Consider the following 23912-nt stretch of genomic DNA (forward strand, 5'->3'; position numbering starts at 1 on the left):
GCCACAGTATTGGAGTTTCAGCTTCAACAACAGTCCTATCAATGAACATTCAGGACTGATTCCCTTTAGGATAGACTAATTGGATCTCCTTGCAGTCCAAGGAATTCTCAAGAGTCCTCTCCAACACACAGTTTAAAAACATCAATTCTTCGGCACTCAGCTTTCTTTATAGTTCAACTCTCACATCCATACACGACTACTGGAAAAATCATAGCCTTGACAAGATGGACCTTTGTTGGCAAAGTAATGTCTCTGCTTTTTAATATGCTGTCTAGGTTGGTCATAACTTTCTTCCAAGGAGTAAACGTCTTTTAATTTCATGGCTGCAGTCACCATCTGCAGTGATTATGGAGCCCCAAAACACAGAGTCTGCCACTGTTTCCATTGTTTCTCCATCTATTTGCCATGAAGTGATGGGACTGGATGCTACGATCATAGTTTTCTGAATGTTGAGCTTTAAGCCAACTTTTTCACTCTCTTCTTCATTTTCATCAGGAGGCTCTTTAGTCCTCTTCGCTTTCTGCCATAAGGGTGGTGTCATCTGCATATTTGAGGTTACTGATATTTCTCCCAGCAATCTCAATTCCAGCTTGTGCTTCATCCAGCCCAGCATTTCTCATGATGTACTCTGCATAGAAGTTAAATAAGCAGGGCGACAATATACAGCCTTGACGTACTCCTTTTCCTATTTGGACCCAGTCTGTTGTTCCATGTCCAGTTCTAACTGTTGCTTCCTGACCTGGATACAGGTTTCTCAAGAGGCAGGTCAGGTGGTCTGGTATTCCCATGTCTTTCAGAATTTCCCACAGTTTATTGTGATCCACACAGTCAAAGGCTTTGGCATAGTCAATAAAGCAGAAATAGATGTTATTCTGGAACTCTCTTGCTTTTTCCATGATCCAGCGGATGTTGGCAATTTGGTCTCTGGTTCCTCTGCCTTTTCTAAAACCAGCTTGAACATATAAAAGTTCATGGTTCACGTATTGCTGAAGCCTAGCTTGGAGACTTTTGAGCATTACTTTACTAGTATGTGAGATGAGTGCAAATGTGTGGTAGTTTGAGCATTCTTTGGCATTGCCTTTCTTTGGGATTGGAATGAAAACTGACCTTTTCCAGTCCTGTGGCCACTGCTGAGTTTTCCAAATTTGCTGACATATTGAGTGCAGCACTTTCACAGCATCATCTTTTAGGATTTGAAATAGCTCAGCTGGAATTCCATCATCTCCACTAGCTTTGTTCGTAGCGATGCTTTCTAAGGCCCACTTGACTTCACATTCCAGGATGTCTGGCTCTAGGTCAGTGACCACACCATTGTGATTAACTGGGTTATGAAGATCTTTTTTGTATACTTCTTCTGTGTATTCTTGCCACCTCTTCTTAATATCTTCTGCTTCTGTTAGGTCCATAGCATTTTTGTCCTTTATTGAGCCCATCTTTGCATGAAATGTTGCCTTGGTAGCTCTAATTTTCTTGAAGAGATCTCTAGTCTTTCCCATTCTATTGTTTTCCTTTATTTCTTTGCACTGATCACCGAAGAAGGCTTTCTTATCTCTCCTTACTATTCTTTGGAACTTTGCATTCAAATGGGTATATCTTTCCTTTTCTCCTTTGCTTTTTGCTTCTCTTCTTTTCACAGCTATCTGTAAGGCCTCCTCAGACAGCCATTTTGCTTTTTTTGCATTTCTTAGACCAGTCTACCAAGGCAATAGAAATAAAAGCAAAAATAAACAAATAGGACCTAATCAAACTTACAAGCTTTTGTACAGCAACGGAAACCATAAATAAACCAAAAGACAGCCTATGGACTTAGAGAAAGTATTTGCAAATTACGCAACTGACAAGGGCTTGATTTCCAAAATATAAAAACAGTTCATATAAATCAACAACAAAAAAACAACCCAATCAAAAAATGGGCACAGGACCTAAAGAGATATTTCTCCAAATAAGACACACAGATTGCAAACACATAAAATGACACTCAACATCATTAATCATTAAGAAAAATGCAAATCAAAACTACAATGACCACCATTAAAAAGGCTATGTATTATAAATGCTAGAGAGGGTATGAAGAAAAAGGAACCCTCCTACACTGTTGGGAGGAATGTAAGTTGGTGCAGCTACTATGGAAAACAGTATGGAGTTCCTCAGAAAAATAAAAATAGAATTACCATATGATTCAGCAGTCCCACTCTTAGATATCTACCCAGACAAAACTATAATTGAAAAGATACATGCACCCCTATGCTCATAGCTGCACTATTCACGACAACCAAGACATGGAAACAATCTAAATGTCCATCAACAGATGAATGGATAAAGAAGATGTGGTGCATAATTCAACGGAATTCTACCATTTAAAAAAAATGAAATGATGCCATTTTCAGTAATACAGATGAACTAGAAATTATCATATAGAAAGTAATTCATGAAATTTGACCAATACCATATGATACCACTCATATGTAGATTCTAAAATATGACACAAATGGGGGGGTGGGAAAGAGAGGGACTGGGAGTTTAGGATTAGCAGATGCAAACTATTATATATAAGGTGGATAAACAAGGTTCTACTCATAGTACAAGGAACTATATTCCATATTCTCTGATAAACCATAATGGAAAAGATTATGAAAAATAATATATATGTATAACTGAATGACGCTGCTGTACAGCAGAAACTAACATCATAAATCATCTATACTTCAACAAAATAAATTAAAAAAATATTCCTCAAACTGACAATTAGCAGGACACAAGAAACTAGAAGTTAAATTTAAAATTCCAGACCTAGGATTATATATTTGGGACACTGCCATAGTTTCTGCTCAACAAAAATATGTAGAAATTAGTTCCCAAACTGCTAGAAATAACATATAATATATAAAGCATGTATGTGTGAACATGCTTTCTTTCATTAGTAAACTTCATCATGTGGTTAAGAACTGGCCTGCTGAAGATAAAACTTTTTAATTATAAAAAATTAAATTTCAAATAAATTTAGGAATTTACCTTTGCCATAAGGCACATTTTGAAACTAACTTTCTAAAATTTTTCACCAAAACTAGAATTGTTATTCTCATATTAACAGAAGGTCTGTGCCACTATTTGAAAATCAGAGTTTACCTTGTGTCTTTAAGAAATCAGTAGTTCTTTCTGCTTAATTTCTATCTCAAGTTATAATCTTTTATTAATTATCAATAATGCCATAGTAGTCCCGTAACGGACATTACGATGAGCACAATTAAGAAATAAGCAGCAGGAAGAACACATAAGTTACTAAAATCAAAGATTCTGCTTTCATATAAATGTCTTGCAGAAAAAAAAAACACAGAGCTCTTAGATCAAAGTCAATGTTGCATCCAAAACTAACATTTCAAACTTCAAGCAGGTGGTATAGCAATATGCCAATAAAAGCACATATGGAAGAACACAAACTGAACCAAGGGGTGTAGCAAAAAAAGTATAAACTGATTTTTTTTTAAGGGTAGGACAAGCCACCATATGGAATCAGTCTTCATTCATGGATACTTTTTTAAAATAATGAATTGACTTGTTTTTTTTTAAACTGGGGAAGCTAAAGGAGTACAGTGATGAACTTACTGTTGTTGAGGGGAAGGAGAAGGAGCCGGGGACCAGTATTCCTACCAGCACCACAGCCAGTTCTTGATATTTCCTAGACTGGCTGTAGTGTCAGACACTGGGATACAATGTGGATTACATTTTTTTTCAAATCAGTGTCTTAGACGAACATGAAACAATTAAATCAATGAGGATGTCATATACTTCACAAACTGTAATACAGAATATATGGATCCATTTAAGGATGGTTCATTTTGTTAATAAATGAACACAAGAGGACAAACTGTGTTCCTCAGAGCTCCTAAAATCATGCTGTCACTGATTTTCAAACAAGAAGGCATTTACTGAACACGTAGAAAGAAGTCATTTCTTTCTCTTTTCTCTACATTGGAGAAGGCAATGGCACCCCACTCCAGTACTCTTGCCTGGAAAATCCCATAGACGGAGAAACCTGGTGGGCTGCAGTCCATGGGGTTGCAAAGAGTCGGACACTACTGAGCAACTTCACTTTCACTTTTCACTTTCACGCATTGGAGAAGGAAATGGCAACCCACTCCATTCCAGTGTTCTCGCCTGGAGAATCCCAGGGATGGGGGAGCCTGGTGGGCTGCCGTCTGTGGGGTCGCACAGAGTTGGACACGACTGAAGCGATTTAGCAGCAGCAGCACCAGTAAGTTGGAAAAATGAGTTTCACCTTTCAAAGATTTAGGAGCTGAGTGGGTTTTTTGTTTTGTTTTCATTCTTTGTGCTGCCTAAAACAACTTGATGGCTCAATTTACTTATCAGATTTTTTTTCAACATTTTATGTCTAATCATATACTTTCAGCAAGGCTGCATATGGGCTTTATTATCACATCTGTGCCATATTAGAACTAGAGAGAGAAAAGTGAAGATTGGCTCATTCTAGTTCTTATCATCAATATCATAATGCAGAGTTTAATTTAAAAAATGTAAATGTCTACACTAAGTATAGCTTTTCTCCATCTTTTATATTTGGTTTCAAGTGTTTAACGAGTTTATTCTTTTCCAAATTAAAGCAAAAACTACTCAAATGCGCTAAGTTTATGGAGATGGTCAGTATAATTCACTCATTTCCAGATAAGAAAACTGACAACCAAAAAAAAAAAAAAAAGGCCACCTGCCTAATAGGAGCAGAGCCTAAAACAGAATCCAGGTCACCAGCATCTCCCCTACTCCACTGTGGTCATTACACACCACAATATTTAGCATCTGAGCCAAGTCACATTCAGGTGTCTAACAGTCACAAGCTAAAATCAACTGTGGGCCTAAGTATCCTCTGCCTTTTCATGAAAACCAAGAACAATAGCCAGAATGAGGATACCCAAAGACAGGAGAGGTACAACTAACCCATCAGAAAACTGTCTACGGGTCTGAGTATTTATATGTCAAAAATGAGTCATAGTGATCTTGTGGGAGTTTTTTCCCAGACAGACTTCCTAGAAAAACCTGCCATGGTCTCTCTTCTTCGCCCTACGTGCATGCTGGGTTGCTTCAGTCGTGTCTGACTCTGTGTGACCCCATGGACTGTAGCCCCCCAGGCTCCTCCGTCCAAGGGACTCTCCAGGCAAGAACGCTAGATTGAGTTACCATGCCCTCATCCAGGGGATCATCCCAACCTAGCGATCAAACCCGTGTCTCTTAACACCTCCTGCATTGTCAGGAGGCTTCTTTACCACTCGCGCCACCTGGGAAGCCCTGCACTCAACTGGATTTCGATGGAGTCAAAATGATGCACACACGCAATCATGAGCAGCTTTTCCCTCCTCCTGGAGGGTGGTGGCCTGTCTCATTCACTCTGCCGGCAGCCACCTGGTGGAGCTGTAATACATCATTTTTCAAGAGACAAATACTAGGTGATTAATTGCTGGGTCTGTTACTATAAATGGCTTCACAGCTTAAAAGAGTTAATTCGTAATGCTTTTAGATGAGAAGTTAAATGTCAAATCGGTTCCAGTAGCAGGTATAAACCTTTCCCCCAGCTTTAAGCACAGTATAAATCTCCCTCCCTGGTTGAGAAACTTAAGCAGCCATCATTTCTCCAGAAGCTCCTACTTATTTCTCACTTTGGGGGGAATTTATTACCCCTACAGTCCCTCCCACACAGGAAGTCAGTGAAGAGATTCAAGAGTTGAAGAGAACTGTAAGCCAAAGAAGTTTTAGGCCAGCAACTCAAAGACTCCTTCTTCTTGCCCCTCTTTGTACTACTTTCCATCTTTTCTGACCTTCCTTCCCTCAGAAAAGAGTATAAATTTGAAAAGGAATCATGAAAGAAAGGAGGCAAGTAGCTTTCTGTGGTTTAGAATCAATAAGAGGTTAATATTCTCTTTATTGTGAACTAAGAAGCAGACTGAAGATCCAAGGCAAATTTCTCAACAGCACAAATATCCAATTTCATACATACATATATATAAATATAACCTTTACCTTACTCCTTTTCTTCTATCTACTCCAGCCAAAAGAGACCAAATCGGTGCACTCAAGCAACTGATACTCTTTTAGATTATTCCTATCTCCTTCAGTCGGGCAATTAAAGATACTTTTAATACCAGTAGAATAAACGGACACTTAATTAATCATGATATTCTTTGCGAAGAGTTGTCCAGTAGTTAAATCATATTTTCTACGCCTTGAGGGAAGTGACAGCTGTCATCTCAAGCCAAGATGATCCTTCCAGAAAGCAGTACTCTTCTGAGAATACAGTTAGTTTTATTCTTTCTCACAGACCTGAAACTGCCTTTGCAGCCGAGGACTGTAACCTCCACCCCCAACACCAGTGTCTTTCATGGCACACACTACTCTGGGGACCCACAGTTGCTTCCCTTTCGAGATGACAGTACCACTGACCTGAAAAGGCCAGGAAAAGGAGATGGCACAGACCCAGGGTCAGAGGGACCTGTACCTGAACGCCAGCCCTGGGTGAGAACGACAGATTAACCTCTCTGTGAGTCAGGGCCTCACCTGCAATGGGAGACAAACACACTCCTCAAAGGGCACCCTGAAGATTAAATAAAATGATGCACGAGAAGCTCAGGCGGCACCGGGCACAGAGCAGGCCCTCAGTCAAGTCCACGTCCCCCTCCTCAGCTCAGCTCCCACACGTGTGAGAGCACTCCTGACTCCAAGAGGACAAGTTACGCCGCACTGAGCAGAGCGGGTGAGAGACATTCAATTAGGAAATAACCACCGCCCTTAAGCTGCCGGCCCTCCTTCCCCAAAGTCAGCCTTCTTGAATTTTTCTTTTCCATTGTTACTGTGCAGACTGAGACAGAAGAGAAAGCAATTAGGAAAATTATAGGAGGCAGTGGAGTCTGACGTCAGCTGAAGGGGAAAGCAACCATTACGAAAGAAAAGAATTGAGCAAAATGTGATTCGGGAAAATATATGACAGCCAGGGTTTTCCTTAACCAGCGAGAAGGAAAGCCAGAAATCTTTAAAAATCATAATGGCTCCATGCTGTTGCATGCAGTGACCATTTCATAACCACAATTTCATGAGAACGTTGTATAAGGTGGGTGCTGCTCTGTCAAAAACTCTGTAGCTGTTATTAACTACCAGATTATTCCCTATTCACTAGAAGTAGCTCATACTGCTGCAGTGGAAAGGGCCTTTGGAGCCTGTGTGCCATTTAAAGGTTAAAACTGCAAGGTTAGGGCTGGGACTTTACAGAGACAAATGTCGGGAAATTCTTATCTGTGATTCTCTGAGTAATCATCCTGCAGCCTCCCGGTGCACATAAATGCAACATCTGTCTGCGTGTAGATGACAGCTCCATCAGTGGAGCAGTATTAAGTGACTGAGAAGAGGAACTGGACTGAGTTAAAGCAATATATGCCTGCTTTAACAAGAGCACAGCAATTCTGGTTTGCTCCCAACACTTAATTACCTCTTCCTCACACACTCCTCTCTGGTCCCTCTCTAAAGTCCCATTTCCATATGCTTTGGGGCTTTCTGTATCACAGCGGAAGTTTTAAAAGTTGAAGCAGAGGAAATCCAACTCAGTCCTCCTCCTTTTCCTCAAGTTCACTTTCTTCCAATAACCATTTGGAAATGGTTATATCTTCAGGTTAAAATAACTGGGACAAAAAAAAAAAAAAAAAAACTGGGACAGTTAGCGAGTTTGGGATGGACATGTCCACACTGCTATATTTAAAATGGATAACCAACAAGGAAATATTCTATAGCACAGGGAACTCTGCCCAAAGTTATGCTGCAGCCTGGATGGGACAGCAGCTCGGGGGAGAATGGCTGCATATGCATGGCTGAGACCCTTTGCTGTCCAACTGAAACCACCACAACATCGTTTATCAGCTACACCCCAATACAAAATTTAAAAGTTCCAAAAAAATAACTAGGGGTGGGGGTGTCTCTGCTTGCCCAGGAAAGAGCAATATGCACAAAAGAACGTAAAGAAGCTGGCAGGGAGGGGAGAGAGATTATGGAGAAGTGCCTTAGGAGGACCAAGGAAAAACCACCAGCCTCTAAGTTTCATGGGCTTCTTGCAAAGACCACTTAATCAATCCCAGTGGCACAGCTGACAGACAATTCCTACTTATATGTGGGGAATGGAGGGGACCTCTTTGAATTCCATTACTATTCTCATAGTTTGAGATACATATCTAAGCAGTGATTCTTTATTGGGAGATGATCTTGTCTCCCAGGGGACGTGCCAACATCTGGAGGCATTTTTGGTTGTCACAACCAGGGAGATGCTACTGGCACCTAGTGGGCTGAGGCCAGGAAGACAATGCCCAGGACAGCCCCACACAACAGAACTACTCGGTCCAAAGTGTCAACAATGCTAATGTGCAGAAACCCTAATTTAAAGCAAAAGAACTTGTGGCACTGACTTAGCTGTATTCATGAAACAAAATAGAAGTTGTGGAATGCACAGCTGGTTTTATTCTTTCTTACAGAACTGAAGCTAGCCTTTTACAGCCAGGCACAATAACCTCCCACCACAGACATAAATGCCATTCATTTGCATCTGATCAAAAACCTATCTTAAAAGTATTGTTTAATTCTTTTAACTGTAAAAATTATCTGGCAATTAATCTTAGATGTTTTGAAAATAATTTATAAATGGTGGTTTTCTGAAGAACACATAAGCCTGAACAGGGCAATTATGAGATGAAAATAATTTTTATACTCAAATGGTAATTTTCATAAACAAATCAGCATCAAGTAATAAAACTTCACACCAAAAGTACTGATGTCAGCTCAAGTTGACAACAGAATCTGCAGCAGATGTTAACTTATTCTGAAAGAAGGTAAACACATTTGAGATGAACCTCCCCAAACAGAATAAATTCAATGAAGAACATCTATTCTGTAGTCCCGGTATGCATGTACTGAAAATAAGCCTGGTCCAATGAAAAACATTACAAAGGCAACAGACCCAACATCCCAGTCCCCAAAAGGTTCTGCAGAACAGGTTAAAATCGTAACTGGACAACACACAAAGGACCACAGAAAAAGAAAACTACGACATCAGTAAACTGGACTTGCTCAAAACTTAAAAGTGCTGCATTTCAAGATACCATCAGGAAAACCAATGATAAGCCACAGAATGGGAGAAGATATTTACAAATTACACACATGATAAGGAATATGTATCTAGGATACATAAAACACTTACAAACTCACTAATAAGAAGATAAAGGCTTTTTTAATGGGAAAAAAGCAAGATATGGAAACAACTCAAGTGCCCATCAACAGACAACCGGCTTACAAAGGTGTAGTATACATATATAATGGAATATTACTCAGCCATAAAAAAGAATGAAACCTTGCCATTTGCAGCAACATGGACGGGCCTAGAGAATATTATACTCAGTGAAACCAGAGGAAGACAAATATTATACAATATAACTTATATGTGGACTCATAAAAATAATAATGAACCTATACCAAAACAGAAAGAGACTCATAGACATAGAAAACAAAGGTGGTTACCAAAGCAGGGAGAGGGGAGAGAAATCAGGAGTACACGATTAACAGATACAAACTACTACACATAAAACAGATAAGCAACAAGATAGCACAGGGAATTATAGTCAATATCTTATAATAACCTATAATGGAAAATTATCTGAAATATATATATATATAACTGAATCACTTTGCTGTTGTTTAACACAACACTGTATTGTAATCCAACTATACTTCAATTTTTTTTAATGAGCAAAAGATCTGAATAAACTTTTGACCAAAGATACATGAATGGACTATATACACATGAAAAGATTCTCAACGTCCTTAGTTACTAAAAAAATGCAAATTAAAACCACAATGAGACACTACCTCACTCCCACTAGAATGAAATTGAAAATACAGTTGAAAATACTAATTGAAAATACAAACAAACACAACTGTTGTCAAAAATGTGGAGAAATTGAAACTCTCAAACATTTTCCCCAGTTGCTCAGAGGTAAAGAATCCGCCTGTTATGCAGGAGATGCGGGTTGATCCCTAGGCCAGGAAGATTCCTGCAAAAGGAAATGGCAACCCACTCCAGTCATCTTGCCTGGGAAATCCCAGAGACTTGAGAAACCCGGCAACTGCAATCCCTGGGGTCGCGGGAGAGTCGACCACGACTGAGAGATTAAACAACAGCACACACTGCTGATGGGAAAGGCAGAATGATACCGTCGCTCCGGAAAAGCCCAGCAGTTTCATAAAAGAATACAAGATTCTCAGAAAGCCCACAATGGCATTCATATTATTATTATTCATAGCGTTTGTTCATAATAGCCAAAAAGTGGAAGCAACCAAATGTCTATCAACTGATGAACAGGTAAACAAAAGTGACCTAGCCATACAATGGAATGCCAAGTACATGCTACAACAGGGATGAATCTCAAAAACATCAAAGTTTTTTGACTTCTCCTAAGTCAAAGAAGCCAGGCACAAAAGACCACATAGTGTGTGAGTCCTTTATATAAAATGTCCAGAAAAGGCAACTGTGTAGTGGTGGGAGGTATATTAGTGGCTGCCCAGGGCTGGGGCTGGGAGTGAGGAATGACTGCCAACAGCTCGGTTTTCTTCCAGGATGACAGGAATGGCCTACACTTAAAAACAGGTGGATTTTATGGCATTTAAATTACACCCCAATAAAGGGGCTTGGGAAAAAATCATGGAAACTGGGAGATGGCGCTCTCACTTTATGGATAAGGTAGGTGACTGAGGCACAGGATTTAGACACTGAGAACAGTGACGGCACGTGCAAAGAAAGTATCTGTGGGGTGAAAGATTAACTTGCTTAAAGTCAGGTAGCTAGGAAGTGGGTAGAACTCAGTGCTCAATTCACAAATGTCTTCCCCACAAAAGTCCTAAAAACTCCAGCAGAATTCAGATAGAGTGGTAATTATCTTATGTCAGCATAACAGTGCTGTTTATTACCAAATGATCCTGCTCATTTTTCTGCTCTGAGCATACTGATTTTGATCCAGGTACGATACTACTTTACCCCTGTGTAGAACCAGCTTTCAGGTCTACGTACAAAATTAAACCCTAAATAGGTCATTTGTTACTGAACCTGAAACATCACAAAGGCTCTTTAAGAGTTTCACAACTATCCTCTCTGTCTGAATACACCTTAGTCTGCTTCCTGGATAAGTAATTATCAGGGAAGTGTTTGTGCACTGGCTCCAACATAAATACAATGTCATGTCCAGGATTCTCATTCTTGCCAGACATATTTAAAACAATTTTCATACTTATAGCTTAAAAAAAATGGTTTCATATCAGATTTCATTATTTACTGAGTGTCACTATTTGCTAAAAAATTATTCAGGGCAAAAGGCAGCAAGTTGTTTAAACCAAATGACCACTGCATATCTTCTGGACCTTTTGCTACACAAAACTAAGCCACTGAGTGGCCCAGAAAGAAAGGTCTGAGTTTTGGCACACTCGGTTTTCCAGGATGATGCGGTACTCTCAGTATCATGAACGGTTTTGTGCACCATGGTCTGATGTGCAACACTTCCCCATTGCTGTTCTCCTCCTGCTCCCCAACCTCTGTTGCTGGGAAGATAAACATCTTATAATCATTTAACTCATTGACAATGGCTAAAGGATTAGTCGAACACTTCATACAAATTCTCTAATCAATGGATGAAAAAAACAAATTGGGCACCAATAGAGGCATTTTCATTTATTATTTAACTTACCATAGCTCATCTACTAAGGCTCCAATTATCACAAAAGGTATAAACTTATTTTGAACGATAAAAGTTCTCAATGTAGTAGTAAAATCTTCTGTAATTTTTACTGTCTCTCAATTGACTGTGAAGACATCAGCTCTGGTCACCAGGAAGTTCATATTTCATACACACAAAAGATGGAATTGAATCTTGGCTCCCCAACTTTTATGACCTAAACAAACTTAGAAAATCACAATCTCTTTGAGCTTTAATTTTACATACACTTATACACACACACCGGAGAAGGCTATGGCACCCCACTCCAGTACTCTTGCCTAGAAAATCCCATGGACGGAGGAGGCTGGTGGGCTGCAGTCCATGGGGTCGCGAAGAGTCGGGCACGACTGAGTGACTTCACTTTCGCTTTTCACTTTCCTACATTGGAGAAGGAAATGGCAACCCACTCCAGTGTTCTTGCCTGGAGAATCCCAGGGACGGGGGAGCTTGGTGGGGTGCCGTCTATGGGGTCACGCAGAGTCGGACATGACTGAAGCGACTTAGCAGCAGCAGCAGCATACACACACACAGACACACAGAAAGATAATATGAACGTGTTTTAAGTCCCTTTGAGGTCTGGAGAGGATGTGAACTTGTATTTAAGGTTGATGACTTAATATTCCTCATTTAATAAAGATAAAAATCTTGAGCCTTCTTTTAATGCTATTTGAAAATTAAATATATTAAGTATTATAGTTGAAAACAAATCAAAGTTCTTCCACTACCATTTGAAATCATCCTCATGGTAAATCTTCCTGGCCCAATCTTTCTTCCTTTGAGGAAAATACAGACTTGGAAATACACAATCCAATCAAAGGCAGAGTTCTCCTACCATAACAAAATAAGCAACTTTGTTTAAGTAAAAATTATTACTTATTCCCAGAGTAAACTAAAAGGCTCCATTCAGAATACCTCAAGCTGCTACAGAAAATCCCAAATTAGAAGTCACAAGTTCCTATCGCTATTCTGTTGCTAGATAACGTTGGTTAGGTTGTGTAATAGCCCCTACCCCGAATTAGGAATGTTCTCTTTAGTAAATTACTTTAAGATCTTTTGTAAACTGTAGGAGTCTGACCTAGAACAAACTCCCAGTTTCACAGAATGAGTGCTTCCCAATGCAGCAGTGGACAGCCTGATGGCCAGCTTTGCCTGTATAATTCTCCAAAGTCTAGTTTATCCATCTTATAATTGAGCTACCTGGTTCCACAGCTGCAGAAACCTGAGGATCAGCAGCTTGTTTCTATGGGTAAAAATGCATCTGAATTCCAAATACAAAATGTCAGATTCTTTACTACAAGTGAAGTGTCTACTGCAACTTGAAAATGGGGCTTGATTTTTCAGTTTTCAAAAGATAAACACGAAGAAAAAGTAGTATATAAACTTTGATGTTTTTGAACTGTGGTGCTGGAGAAGACTCTTGAGAGTCCCTTGGACTGCAAGGAGATCCAACCAGTCAATCATCAAGGAGATCAGTCCTGAATATTCACTGGAAGGACTGAGGCTGAAGCTGAAACTCCAATACTTTGGACACCTGATGCAAAGAACTGACTTACTGGAAAAGACCCTGATGCTGGGAAAGGTTGAAGGCAGGAGGAGAAAGGGACAACAGAGGATGAGATGGTTGGATGGCATCACCGACTCAACAGACATGAGTTCAAGCAAGCTCCGGCAGTTGGTGATGGACAGGGAAGCCTGGCGTGCTGCAGTCCATGGGGTCACAAAGAGTTGACGATGACTGAGTGACTGAACTGAATTATATAATCTAACATAAAAATAACCAATACTTAGAATTTCACATTTAGAAGGGATGCTGTTAGACATGATCTGGAACAACCCTTTAATTTTAATGTTAATTTTATGTATCAGAACAGACTAATATATACAATGTGTATACTATGGGTTTCCTCAATTGAGGGGAAAAAAATCCAGACACTCTTAAAGACTATTAGGCATGCACATACTCTATTTAAAATACAGATGCTTTGGGCAATGATTTTTTTTTTTTTCTTCACTCAGAATTAAGACTTCAACCATTCTAAATGGAAATGCCAGCATATTTTAAAACCTTCTTTTAGAGTTAATCTTCTCTCTTCAATGCCACCACCTTAAATTTAAATAGTTCTGATTGCTGAGGAATTTGAATATATTTCATTTGCACAGCCCATGCACACAAATCCCAAAAGAGAACATATCCTCCACACTTGGTACTTCAGCAATCTAGGCAACTCACCAAGTGCTTCTGAGCCACGGTTTCTTCATTTGTAAAATTCAAATTTTCTGACTTTGTTAATTCACGGGGATACAAGAACCAAAGTGAATTATGTGAAAACATGTTTGGGAAGAGTACTGATATACATAAAAATGCTTGATTTTAAGATTTCCAAATTCCCACATTTCACAGGAAGAAAAAAATTTTGCTCCAAATGTTTAGGTGTAGAACCTAAATGGCTTACAGTTGCTAAATATGCATTACATATATTAAAACCAAATGGGATTTTTCTATCAAAAGTTTCTTCTAGGAAAGTAGAATAAGATGTTAAGACTTCGGTATCTACTAACACATTTTAATATTTGCACAGGTGGAGCACACACTTTGACAACATCCTTCCTGAAGACAGGAATAGTCTCTTAGCCATCATTTTAGCTACAGTAACTGGATTCTCTGGTGGTTCAGTGGTAAAGAATCTACCTGCCAGTGTAGGAGACACCGGTTGGACCCCTAGATCGGAAAGATTCCCTGGATAAGGAAATGGCAACCCACCCCAGTATTCTTCCTTGAGAAATGCCACGGACAGAGGAGCCTGGCGGGCTACAGTCCATGGGGTCGCAAAAAGGTCGGACACGGTTTAGTGACTAAACAACAAACTGGCACAAAGACTAGCTCTGTTCTTAGTATCAGGATACACTTTTCCAGAATAAAAGTAAAATGTTCGTATAAACATATGTGAGGTCTGGCCTGGGGTACAGACACTTGCTCTCATACCACATATAGCCTTGTACAAGCATCAGGAACCTTCATTCCCCTTTAAAAATCTAAAAGGGTAACGCCCCTTTTATCTGCTGTCAGATACCTACCCAGAAAAATGCACATAAGGCCCGAGTGACAAAATGAAAAAAGCTTCTCACAAAGTCCATAATTTACCCATAGTGGCGGCATACTGATTTTTATTTCATGACTACTTATAATAAACTTGGTTATTTCTTGGTTATTTGGTTAAGAAATATTTCCCATCGTTGGTTAAAAGCAATGAAATAGATCAAATGTTGAAGGAAAGAAACCGGAGAAACCCTAAATGTTCTTCTTCCTAATGCATGGAAGGAAACCAAATAGTCCCAAAAAGGTAAATTAAGATTCAGTCCAAAACCATACTATGGCTTAATGTCACTGAATACTTAACAAAACTCAGTCTTCACCTTTTATGCCAAACTTAGATTCAAACTGTGATGACTCCATCTTTAATTATGATAAAACAGAATCAAAACTCAGCAAATACTACATTCTAATGTTAGCCAAATCATTAACCTGGGTAAATTCTCTTTTATGGTTCACTTTTCCTTACTCAACTAATCTCTTCATTAATTGTTCTTATTTTTCACTATAAAACATTAATGGAACCACAAAGGAAAGGTTATCTAATTTTAACCAACATAGAAGCCATCCAAGAAACATTTTATATACAGAAATAAAGTGGATTGTTTTACAGGATTTATTTCATTTCCAACGATGCTAATATATTTTCAAGTACAGTATTACCATTCACCAACTACAGGTAACTAGCTCCTTCAAGAAATGACTGTGTCTGCAAATTCTTGAACTGTTAGGGGAAACGCCGACTGAAGCTGCCTGCCCTGGGCAGGCGAGATAGCGCCACTTGCATGCTTATCTTAGGACAGCAGGTCCTGATAAGGAATGCATAACTAACAAAATATCTCCAACTGGACGAATTGAGGAAAGGTCAAAAGGAGAGAGCAGACTCCAGTCCATATGTCCTACCAACCACCCAGAATCCTCCTCGCTGGAAGCCATCTTCACTCAGCCATGCACTCGCCACCGGGAAGGACACTGAGTCAGAAAGACTGGCCAGAGACAACCTGGAAACTAACTCCATTACCATGAAACCCAAGACTATGAGCCACGTGGCAAAGCAGCTCTGCTGGGTCCCCTGACCCTGCTGCTCTTTGCCCAGGTGCCCCTTCCCAATGAAGTCTGTTGATCTGTCAGCGTGTGTGTCTCCTCTGACAATTCATTTTTCTGAGTGTTAGACAAGAGTCCACTCTCGGGCCCTGGAAGGGGGCCCCTTCCTGCAACAAAAGCATGTGATAGCCACAAGAAAACCTAATACTTTCAAGACTGACTTTGAAAGGACTTTTATATATCAGTAATGGAAATCAAAATGCATATAATTCTTTTGGGAAGTTAAATACACCAAGAAGCTTAAGAATTCTGAGCAAATTCTAATACATTCTCTAGATGTAATATATAATGAAAATTAACTTACAATGTAATGGTAAATTTTTACAAATGAAAAATATGAAATATTATATGAAAATAAAAGTATATATAAATATATTTATAAAAATCATATGCCTTAAATGTTATAAATACATAACTTCATACATTTATATAAATATATTTAATATTTCAGATACAATATTTGAATTTTTATATGTAAAATAAAAATATAACATGCTATATATAAAATGTTAAAACTATTATAAAATATCAGGATAAAAATTGTATATATATTGGAAATGCAATTACCAATTTTTTAAAGTCTGCATTGGGGGGAAAAAAACTGGAAGTAAATGCACAGGAATGTTAACACAGTATTTGCGTTTGGGTGATGAGACCCTGGCTGACATTTCCTTTTCTCCATTATGCTAAATCTTATTTAATGGACTATGCACTACTTTTACAATAAAACAATTTTTAAAAAGCAAGGAAATAAATGAGAAGGAGCACTGCTGAGAGGTAAGGAAATGGCATAATTAAAGCAGCTGGTTACCATTTAGTGTATAATTAAACTTTTTAGTCTGGCAAGGAACATTCTAGGTGATCACAAATGATAACTAAGTTATATAGTATTTGTGCTGGAGAGACACCCTGCCTAATTCTGTCATTTGACCAGTACAAGGAAAAGTTACGTTTATATAATGCTTTATAGTTTACCAAATGCTTTCAAAATGTCACATCATCTATCCTTCAAAGAATCCCGTGAGGTAGATTCATATGTCCCATTTCAGGGCTTCCCAAGTGGCGCTAGTGGTAAAGAACCTGTCTGCCAATGCAGGAGACATAAGACAAGCGGGTTCGATCCTTCGGTCGGGAAGATCCCCTAGATCTTCGCAACTCACTTCAGTATTCTTGCCTGGAGAATCCCATGGACAGAAGAGCCTGGCGAGCATCAGTCCATGGGGCCGTAAAGAGTGGGACACGACTGAAGCGACTTAGCACGCCCCACTTTCAGGATCAGGAAACCGAGGGCTAGAGAGATAATGTACTCTATTAATAGTATTTACCATTTACCGACTGATCACTCAAAGTGTTAAGCACAACAGTCATGTGAAAATTATCACCACTTTACAGATCAGAAAACTGAAAAGCATAGGTTACAGCTGAGAATCATCGTTCTGACTCGAAGCCACAATTTGAAACGGAGTCCTGAGTTATAATCAACTTTGGGAGTCTCAGTGGAGGAGTCGAGCCCCAAACCCTATGCTCTCTCTACTCCACTGGTTCCCCTCTCCTCGCCTACGATTCTTTGAAGAGTGACTTAAGTTGACAACCACTATGAGGGTCTAGAGGGAAAAATACTAGGTCCAGTAATAATCAAAAACTAATGCTTGCTGGCGGAGGGCCTCGTCTCAGGAGGAAGGCAAGGCAGTGAATAACTCAGAGTGGAGGGGGCAAGTTTAACAAGTCTTAACATATGCACATGGGGCGGGGGGTGCAGAGGAACCACTCTACCTCAAGAGCAGGAATGACAACATAAATCACGAATCCTGCACCTGACGCTCGCGTTCCTAGGTTCAATTCCCAGAGAGCCTTTTCTGTTCCCCTCAATGGCTGCCCGCCGACAGTAGGGTTGAGGTCCTACTTAACAGAAAACGCTGGAACAAACCCCATGGTGGGCCAAGCAGAGACAGAGAAGCAACGAGTATTGTAGCTAACAGTGGACACCTGGGGGACTAGGCACCATGACCACATCTGAGGAGCACCCGAGGGGCCTCGGGCCACCACCGAGGAGAGGAAGAGTCCAGGGCTCGCGGCGAGGACCGAGGCCCCGAGAGAGGCCGCGGTGCTGGGACTGCCGCCTGCCGAGGCTCGTACTGGGGCTTGGAGGTCGGCCTAGGAGCCTCGTTACTCACGTTGCACTAGCCGGTCTGCGGAGAAGGTGGAGGAGCAGCTGGTAACGAGCGCGCAAGGGACGCCCGCAGCCATCACTGCGCCCGCGGACAGGTTCCTTCCCGGAGCCACTTCCGCCTTGGACGATACCACGGCCGCCGGTGCGCGGGGGAGACGCGCGAGAAAGGCGCGTTCTCAGAGGCACGGCCGGCCCTGCCTCCTCCTTTGCCCCCTCTTCCGCTCCTGGCGTGGACCAGGCTGGGCTTCGCGTGGCGTTGCCATGGGGATGAGCTCCCTCCGCGGCAAGTACACGACTCTGGAGACCGCGCCTTCCTGAGGAGGGACCCCGCCCGGCCGAAGGCATGGCCCAGGAGAAGGAAAACCAAGACCCCGTCGGATCTATCTTAATCCAGGTGGGAAATGGGCCTCTCCTAACCCTGTCCAGCTAGAACACTTTGAGCGAGCGAGGCCCAGCAGAGCCCATCCACTCACGCTTACCCACTTAAAGCGCTGCTTCTCAGATTGCCTCCAACACCACGGTTTAAAGAACTCCCAAGTGTGCCAACCTAGACCTCTCTCGCCAGCCTCACACACCTCTTGAGCCTGACGATGGAGGTTGCGCGGCCGAAGCACGACCAATCTGCCTCTGGTAAAACTCCAGGACGATACACCCCATTGGGACCTTTGGAAAAATCCATGTTCCACTGAGGCATCATTTTTAAATGTTATATTCTGAAAAGTTTAATCCTATGATGTAAGGAAATGGAGGAGATACAAATCAGACACGTATCTGGGCGAAAGTTGAAATAGATGAACTGCTTTTGATCTCCTACATTGCAGGTGGATTCTTTACCAGCTGAGCTACAAGGGAAGTAGCTACTTTTCTTCAGTTCAGTTCAGTTCAGTTCAGTCGCTCAGTCGCGTCGGACTCTGCGACCCCGCCAGGCCTCCCTTTCCATCACCAACTCCCGGAGTTCACCCAGACTCATGTGCATTGAGTCGGTGATGCCATCCAGCCATCTCATCCTTTGTCTTCCCCTTCTCCTCCTGCCCCCAATCCCTCCCAGCATCAGAGTCTTTTCCAATGAGTCAACTCTTCGCATGAGGTGGCCAAAATACTGGAGTTTCAGCTTTAGCATTATTCCTTCCAAAGAACACCCAGGACTGATCTCCTTCAGAATGGACTGGTTGGATCTCCTTGCAGTCCAAGGGACTCTCAAGAGTCTTCTCCAAGTTCAAAAGCATCAATTCTTTGGCGCTCAGCTTTCTTTATAGTTCAACTCTAGCACCCATACATGACTACTGGAAAAACCATAGCCTTGACTAGACGAACCTTTGTTGGCAAAGTAATGTCTCTGCTTTTGAATATGCTATCTAGGTTGGTCATAACTTTGCTTTACAAGGAGTAAGCGTCTTTTAATTTCATGGCTACAATCACCATCTGTAGTGATTTTGGAGCCCCAAAAAATAAAGTCTGACACTGTTTCCACTGTTTCCCCATCTATTTCCCATGAAGTGATGGGAGTACCCCAATTTTTTTCACTCTAAAAGTCCCTTGCATATAATGGAGTTCTGGGGATGTAATGCACACCATAGTGATTACAGTAATAATACTGTATATTTGAAAGTGGCTGAGTAAATCTTAAAAGTTCTCATCACAAGAAAAAAGTTGTATTATAACTATATATGGTGATGTATGTTAACTAGCCTTACTGTGGCAATCATTTAGCAATATGTACAAATATTGACTGATGTTGTCTATGTGAAACTAATATAATGTTTATGTCAATTATATACCAATAAAAATAATAAAAATTCCTTACTTGGGAACAAGATAAAAGCTTGCTAATCAAGTTAAACTTTGAATGTGGAAAGGTGATGAAAAGCACAGGAAAGTAACTCTCTAATCTGAGGGGGGAACATCAGGAAAGTTTTGATTTCTCAGTTCAACTCAGTTTGTGACTGTTACACTCAGATTTTTCCAGAATGTTAAAAGCACTACTTTCCGCCCCCCCCCCACATTTATATGTGATGGTTTTGAAACATTTTTGACATATCATCACCTTCAACTCATATTTAGCTCTACTTGACTAAAAGTTTGAAGTAATTTCCCTAAGGACTATCAGAACTCTACTCAGATCTGCACTTGGTCTAATTTTTCTTCCTGCCATGATTTGGTCCTTCCCTCTGGGAGACTTCTTTAAACCCCTAAACTCACCAATTTTATAGACTTCCTCAATGTGAATCATACCCAGATCTTCTTACCTTACCTTTTCTTATCCTTGCTTTCACCAGCACCCTAGAATGAGTTTGGCCAGACTGCCAAGTGTGAGGGAAGAGTCTCCACAAGACTGCCCTCACTTAGACACCAGGCACAAGTTCAGGGGTCCCTAGAACTATCCTTAATTCAGACCAGCTGTCTACACTTTTGGAAGCCCCAACCATGTCACATTGGCTAATTTGCTAGAGCACTCACAAAACTCAGAAAAGCACTGTGTTTATAATTACAGTGTTTTTATAGCAAAAGAATAGAAATTAAAATCAACCAAGGGAAGAGAGGCTCAGGGCAGAGAGTCCAGAAGGGGTTCAAATGGAGCTTCCAGCCATTTTCTCCCAGTGGAGTCATAGCATTACCTCCTTTCAGTCATGATATGTGACAACATATACAGATTATTGCCAACTAGGGAAGCTTTCCCAAGACTTTAATGTCCAGAGGTTTATTGGAGCTCAATCACAATGCCCATTTGGCTGACTTTAGTCTTCAGCCCTTCCCAGAGAGCAGACCAATGATTTCAGTCTAATTCGTCTAGAGATTAGAACTGATACAGCATAGCTCAAAGTCCCCATCATAAACCCCATTCCCATCAAACAGGATGCTCTGGGGGCCTAGTGATCATGTCCCAGGGTCTAATGGCAGAGGCCAGGTCTCTCTTTGGGAAGAACTAGGAATAATCATATCTATGTTGATCAACACCCCTACTTGCTTGAAAGGGTTACTTTGTACACACTTAAGTGGAGGGCTATGTAGAGAAAGAGAGGCCACCCCTTAATCTAATTATTGAGTCTGATCTGTATATACAGTGTAAAATTCTCCCTGATACAATGTAGAATATGTATAATGAGGGAAAAAATTAATATATGTAGTCATGAATGGATGTGAATGATGGACTATAAAGAAAGCTGAGCACTGAAGATTTGATGCTTTTGAACTGTGATGTTGGAGAAGACTCTTGAGAGTCCCTTGGACTGCAAGGAGATCCAACCAGTCCATCCTAAAGGAAATCAGTCCTGAATATTCCCCAGAAGGACTGATACTGAAGCTGAAACTCTAAAACTTTGGCCACCTGATGTGAAGAACTGACTCACTAGAAAAGACCCTGATGCTGAGAAAGTTTGAAGGCGGGAGGAGAGGGGACGACAGAGGACGAGATGGTTGGATGGGATCACCGACTCGATGGAATGAGTTTGAATAAACTCCAGGAGTTGGTGATGGACAAGGAGGCCTGGTGTGCTGCAGTCCATGGGGTTGCAAAGAGTTGGACACGACTGAGCGACTGAACTGCACCGACTGAATTCTTTTTCAACCTCTTCTGTCTGGTTTGCCAGGAGTGTATACCATACAACAATAAAATGAGAATGACTCATTTAAACTCTTATCTTTAGCTCTTATCTCAAAGTGTGATCCTAGGACTAGCAAAGAAATGGAATTATAAGATTGCTTTTGACAAAACTGAGTCTTTTTTTTTTTTCTGCTTTATTTTTTTAATTTAAATTTATTTATTTAATTTATTTTATTTTATTTTATTTTTAAACTTTACATAATTGTCTTAGTTTTGCCAAATATCAAAATGAATCCGCCACAGGTATACATGTGTTCCCCATCCTGAACCCTCCTCCTTCCTCCCTCCCCATACCATCCCTCTGGGTCGTCCCAGTGCACTAGCCCCAAGCATCCAGTATTGTGCATCGAACCTGGACTGGCAACTCGTTTCTTACATGATATTTTACATGTTTCAATGTCATTCTCCCAAATCTTCCCACCCTCTCCCTCTCCCACAGAGTCCATAAGACTGTTCTATACATCAGTGTCTCTTTTGCTGTCTCGTACACCGGGTTATTGTTACCATCTTTCTAAATTCCATATATATGCGTTAGTATACTGTATTTATGTTTTTCCTTCTGGCTTACTTCACTCTGTATAATAGGCTCCAGTTTCATCCACCTCATTAGAACTGATTCAAATGTATTCTTTTTAATGGCTGAGTAATACTCCATTGTGTATATGTACCACAGCTTTCTTATCCATTCATCTGCTGATGGACATCTAGGTTGCTTCCATGTCCTGGCTATTATAAACAGTGCTGTGATGAATTTTGGGGTACACATGTCTTTCAATTCTGGTTTCCTCAGTGTGTATGCCCAGCAGTGGGATTGCTGGATCATAAGGCAGTTCTATTTCCAGTTTTTTAAGGAATCTCCACACTGTTCTCCATAGTGGCTGTACTAGTTTGCATTCCCACCAACAGTGTAAGAGGGTTCCCTTTTCTCCACACCCTCTCCAGCATTTATTATTTGTAGACTTTTGGATCGCAGCCATTCTGACTGGTGTGAAATGGTACCTCATAGTGGTTTTGATTTGCATTTCTCTGATAATGAGTGATGTTGAGCATCTTTTCATGTGTTTGTTAGCCATCTGTATGTCTTCTTTGGAGAAATGTCTATTTAGTTCTTTGGCCCATTTTTTGATTGGGTCGTTTATTTTTCTGGAGTTGAGCTGTAGGAGTTGCTTGTGTATTTTTGAGATTAGTTGTTTGTCAGTTGCTTCATTTGCTATTATTTTCTCCCATTCTGAAGGCTGTCTTTTCACCTTGCTAATAGTTTCCTTTGATGTGCAGAAGCTTTTAAGGTTAATTAGGTCCCATTTGTTTATTTTTGATTTTATTTCCAATATTCTGGGAGGTGGGTCATGGAGGATCCTGCTGTGATGTATGTCAGAGAGTGTTTTGCCTATGTTCTCCTCTAGGAGTTTTATAGTTTCTGGTCTTATGTTTAGATCTTTAATCCATTTTGAGTTTATTTTTGTGTATGGTGTTAGAAAGTGGTCTAGTTTCATTCTTTTACAAGTGGTTGACCAGATTTCCCAGCACCACTTGTTAAAGAGATTGTCTTTAATCCATTGTATATTCTTGCCTCCTTTGTCAAAGATAACGTGTCCATATGTGCGTGGATTTATCTCTGGGCTTTCTATTTTATTCCATTGATCTATATTTCTGTCTTTGTGCCAGTACCATACTGTCTTGATAACTGTGGCTTTGTAGTAGAGCCTGAAGTCAGGTAGGTTGATTCCTCCAGTTCCATTCTTCTTTCTCAAGATCGCTTTGGCTATTCGAGGTTTTTTGTATTTCCATACAAATTGTGAAATTATTTGTTCTAGCTCTGTGAAGAATACTGTTGGTAGCTTGATAGGGATTGCGTTGAATCTGTAAATTGCTTTGGGTAGTATACTCATTTTCACTGTATTGATTCTTCCAATCCATGAACATGGTGTTGCATGGCTCTTAAATTCTAGGAAATTCCCTGGTGGTCCAGTGGTTAAGACTCCTCATGCAAAGAGCCCAGGTTCAATCCCTGATTGGGGAACTAAGATCCAACAAGCCACATGATATGGCAAAAGTCTAAAAAATAATTTAAATTGTAGAGCAATTTTTGTCTGCATTAAATCTTTTGAGAGCTTCTTATTAAGTAGCCCTGTCCCCAAACTGTCG

At 40.5% G+C, this 23912-nt stretch overlaps 2 protein-coding genes across 5 annotated transcripts in view; one reads left to right on the plus strand and one right to left on the minus strand.

Annotated features, from left to right (window-relative positions):
- Positions 1-18293, minus strand: part of AAGAB (alpha and gamma adaptin binding protein) — a 75033-nt gene extending 56740 nt beyond the window's left edge. For 2 of the 4 annotated variants that reach the window (XM_027553048.1, XM_027553047.1), the window contains exon 1: positions 18171-18291. In XM_027553048.1, the coding sequence (XP_027408849.1) occupies positions 18171-18243 (73 nt within the window). In that variant the 5' untranslated portion in view covers positions 18244-18291. Of the gene's footprint in view, positions 1-18170 lie in introns of all 4 variants that reach the window. The other 2 variants (XM_027553046.1, XM_027553045.1) reach the window with 2 other exon arrangements.
- An 89-nt stretch (positions 18294-18382) lies between these two features.
- IQCH (IQ motif containing H) overlaps positions 18383-23912 on the plus strand; it is a 217321-nt gene continuing 211791 nt past the window's right edge. Inside the window, 1 exon segment of the mRNA XM_027553044.1 lies at positions 18383-18560. Within this exon segment, the coding sequence (XP_027408845.1) occupies positions 18510-18560 (51 nt within the window). The 5' untranslated portion in view covers positions 18383-18509.

The sequence above is a fragment of the Bos indicus x Bos taurus genome, chromosome 10, assembly GCF_003369695.1.
Source record: "Bos indicus x Bos taurus breed Angus x Brahman F1 hybrid chromosome 10, Bos_hybrid_MaternalHap_v2.0, whole genome shotgun sequence".
Classification (NCBI taxonomy): Eukaryota; Metazoa; Chordata; class Mammalia; order Artiodactyla; family Bovidae; genus Bos; species Bos indicus x Bos taurus.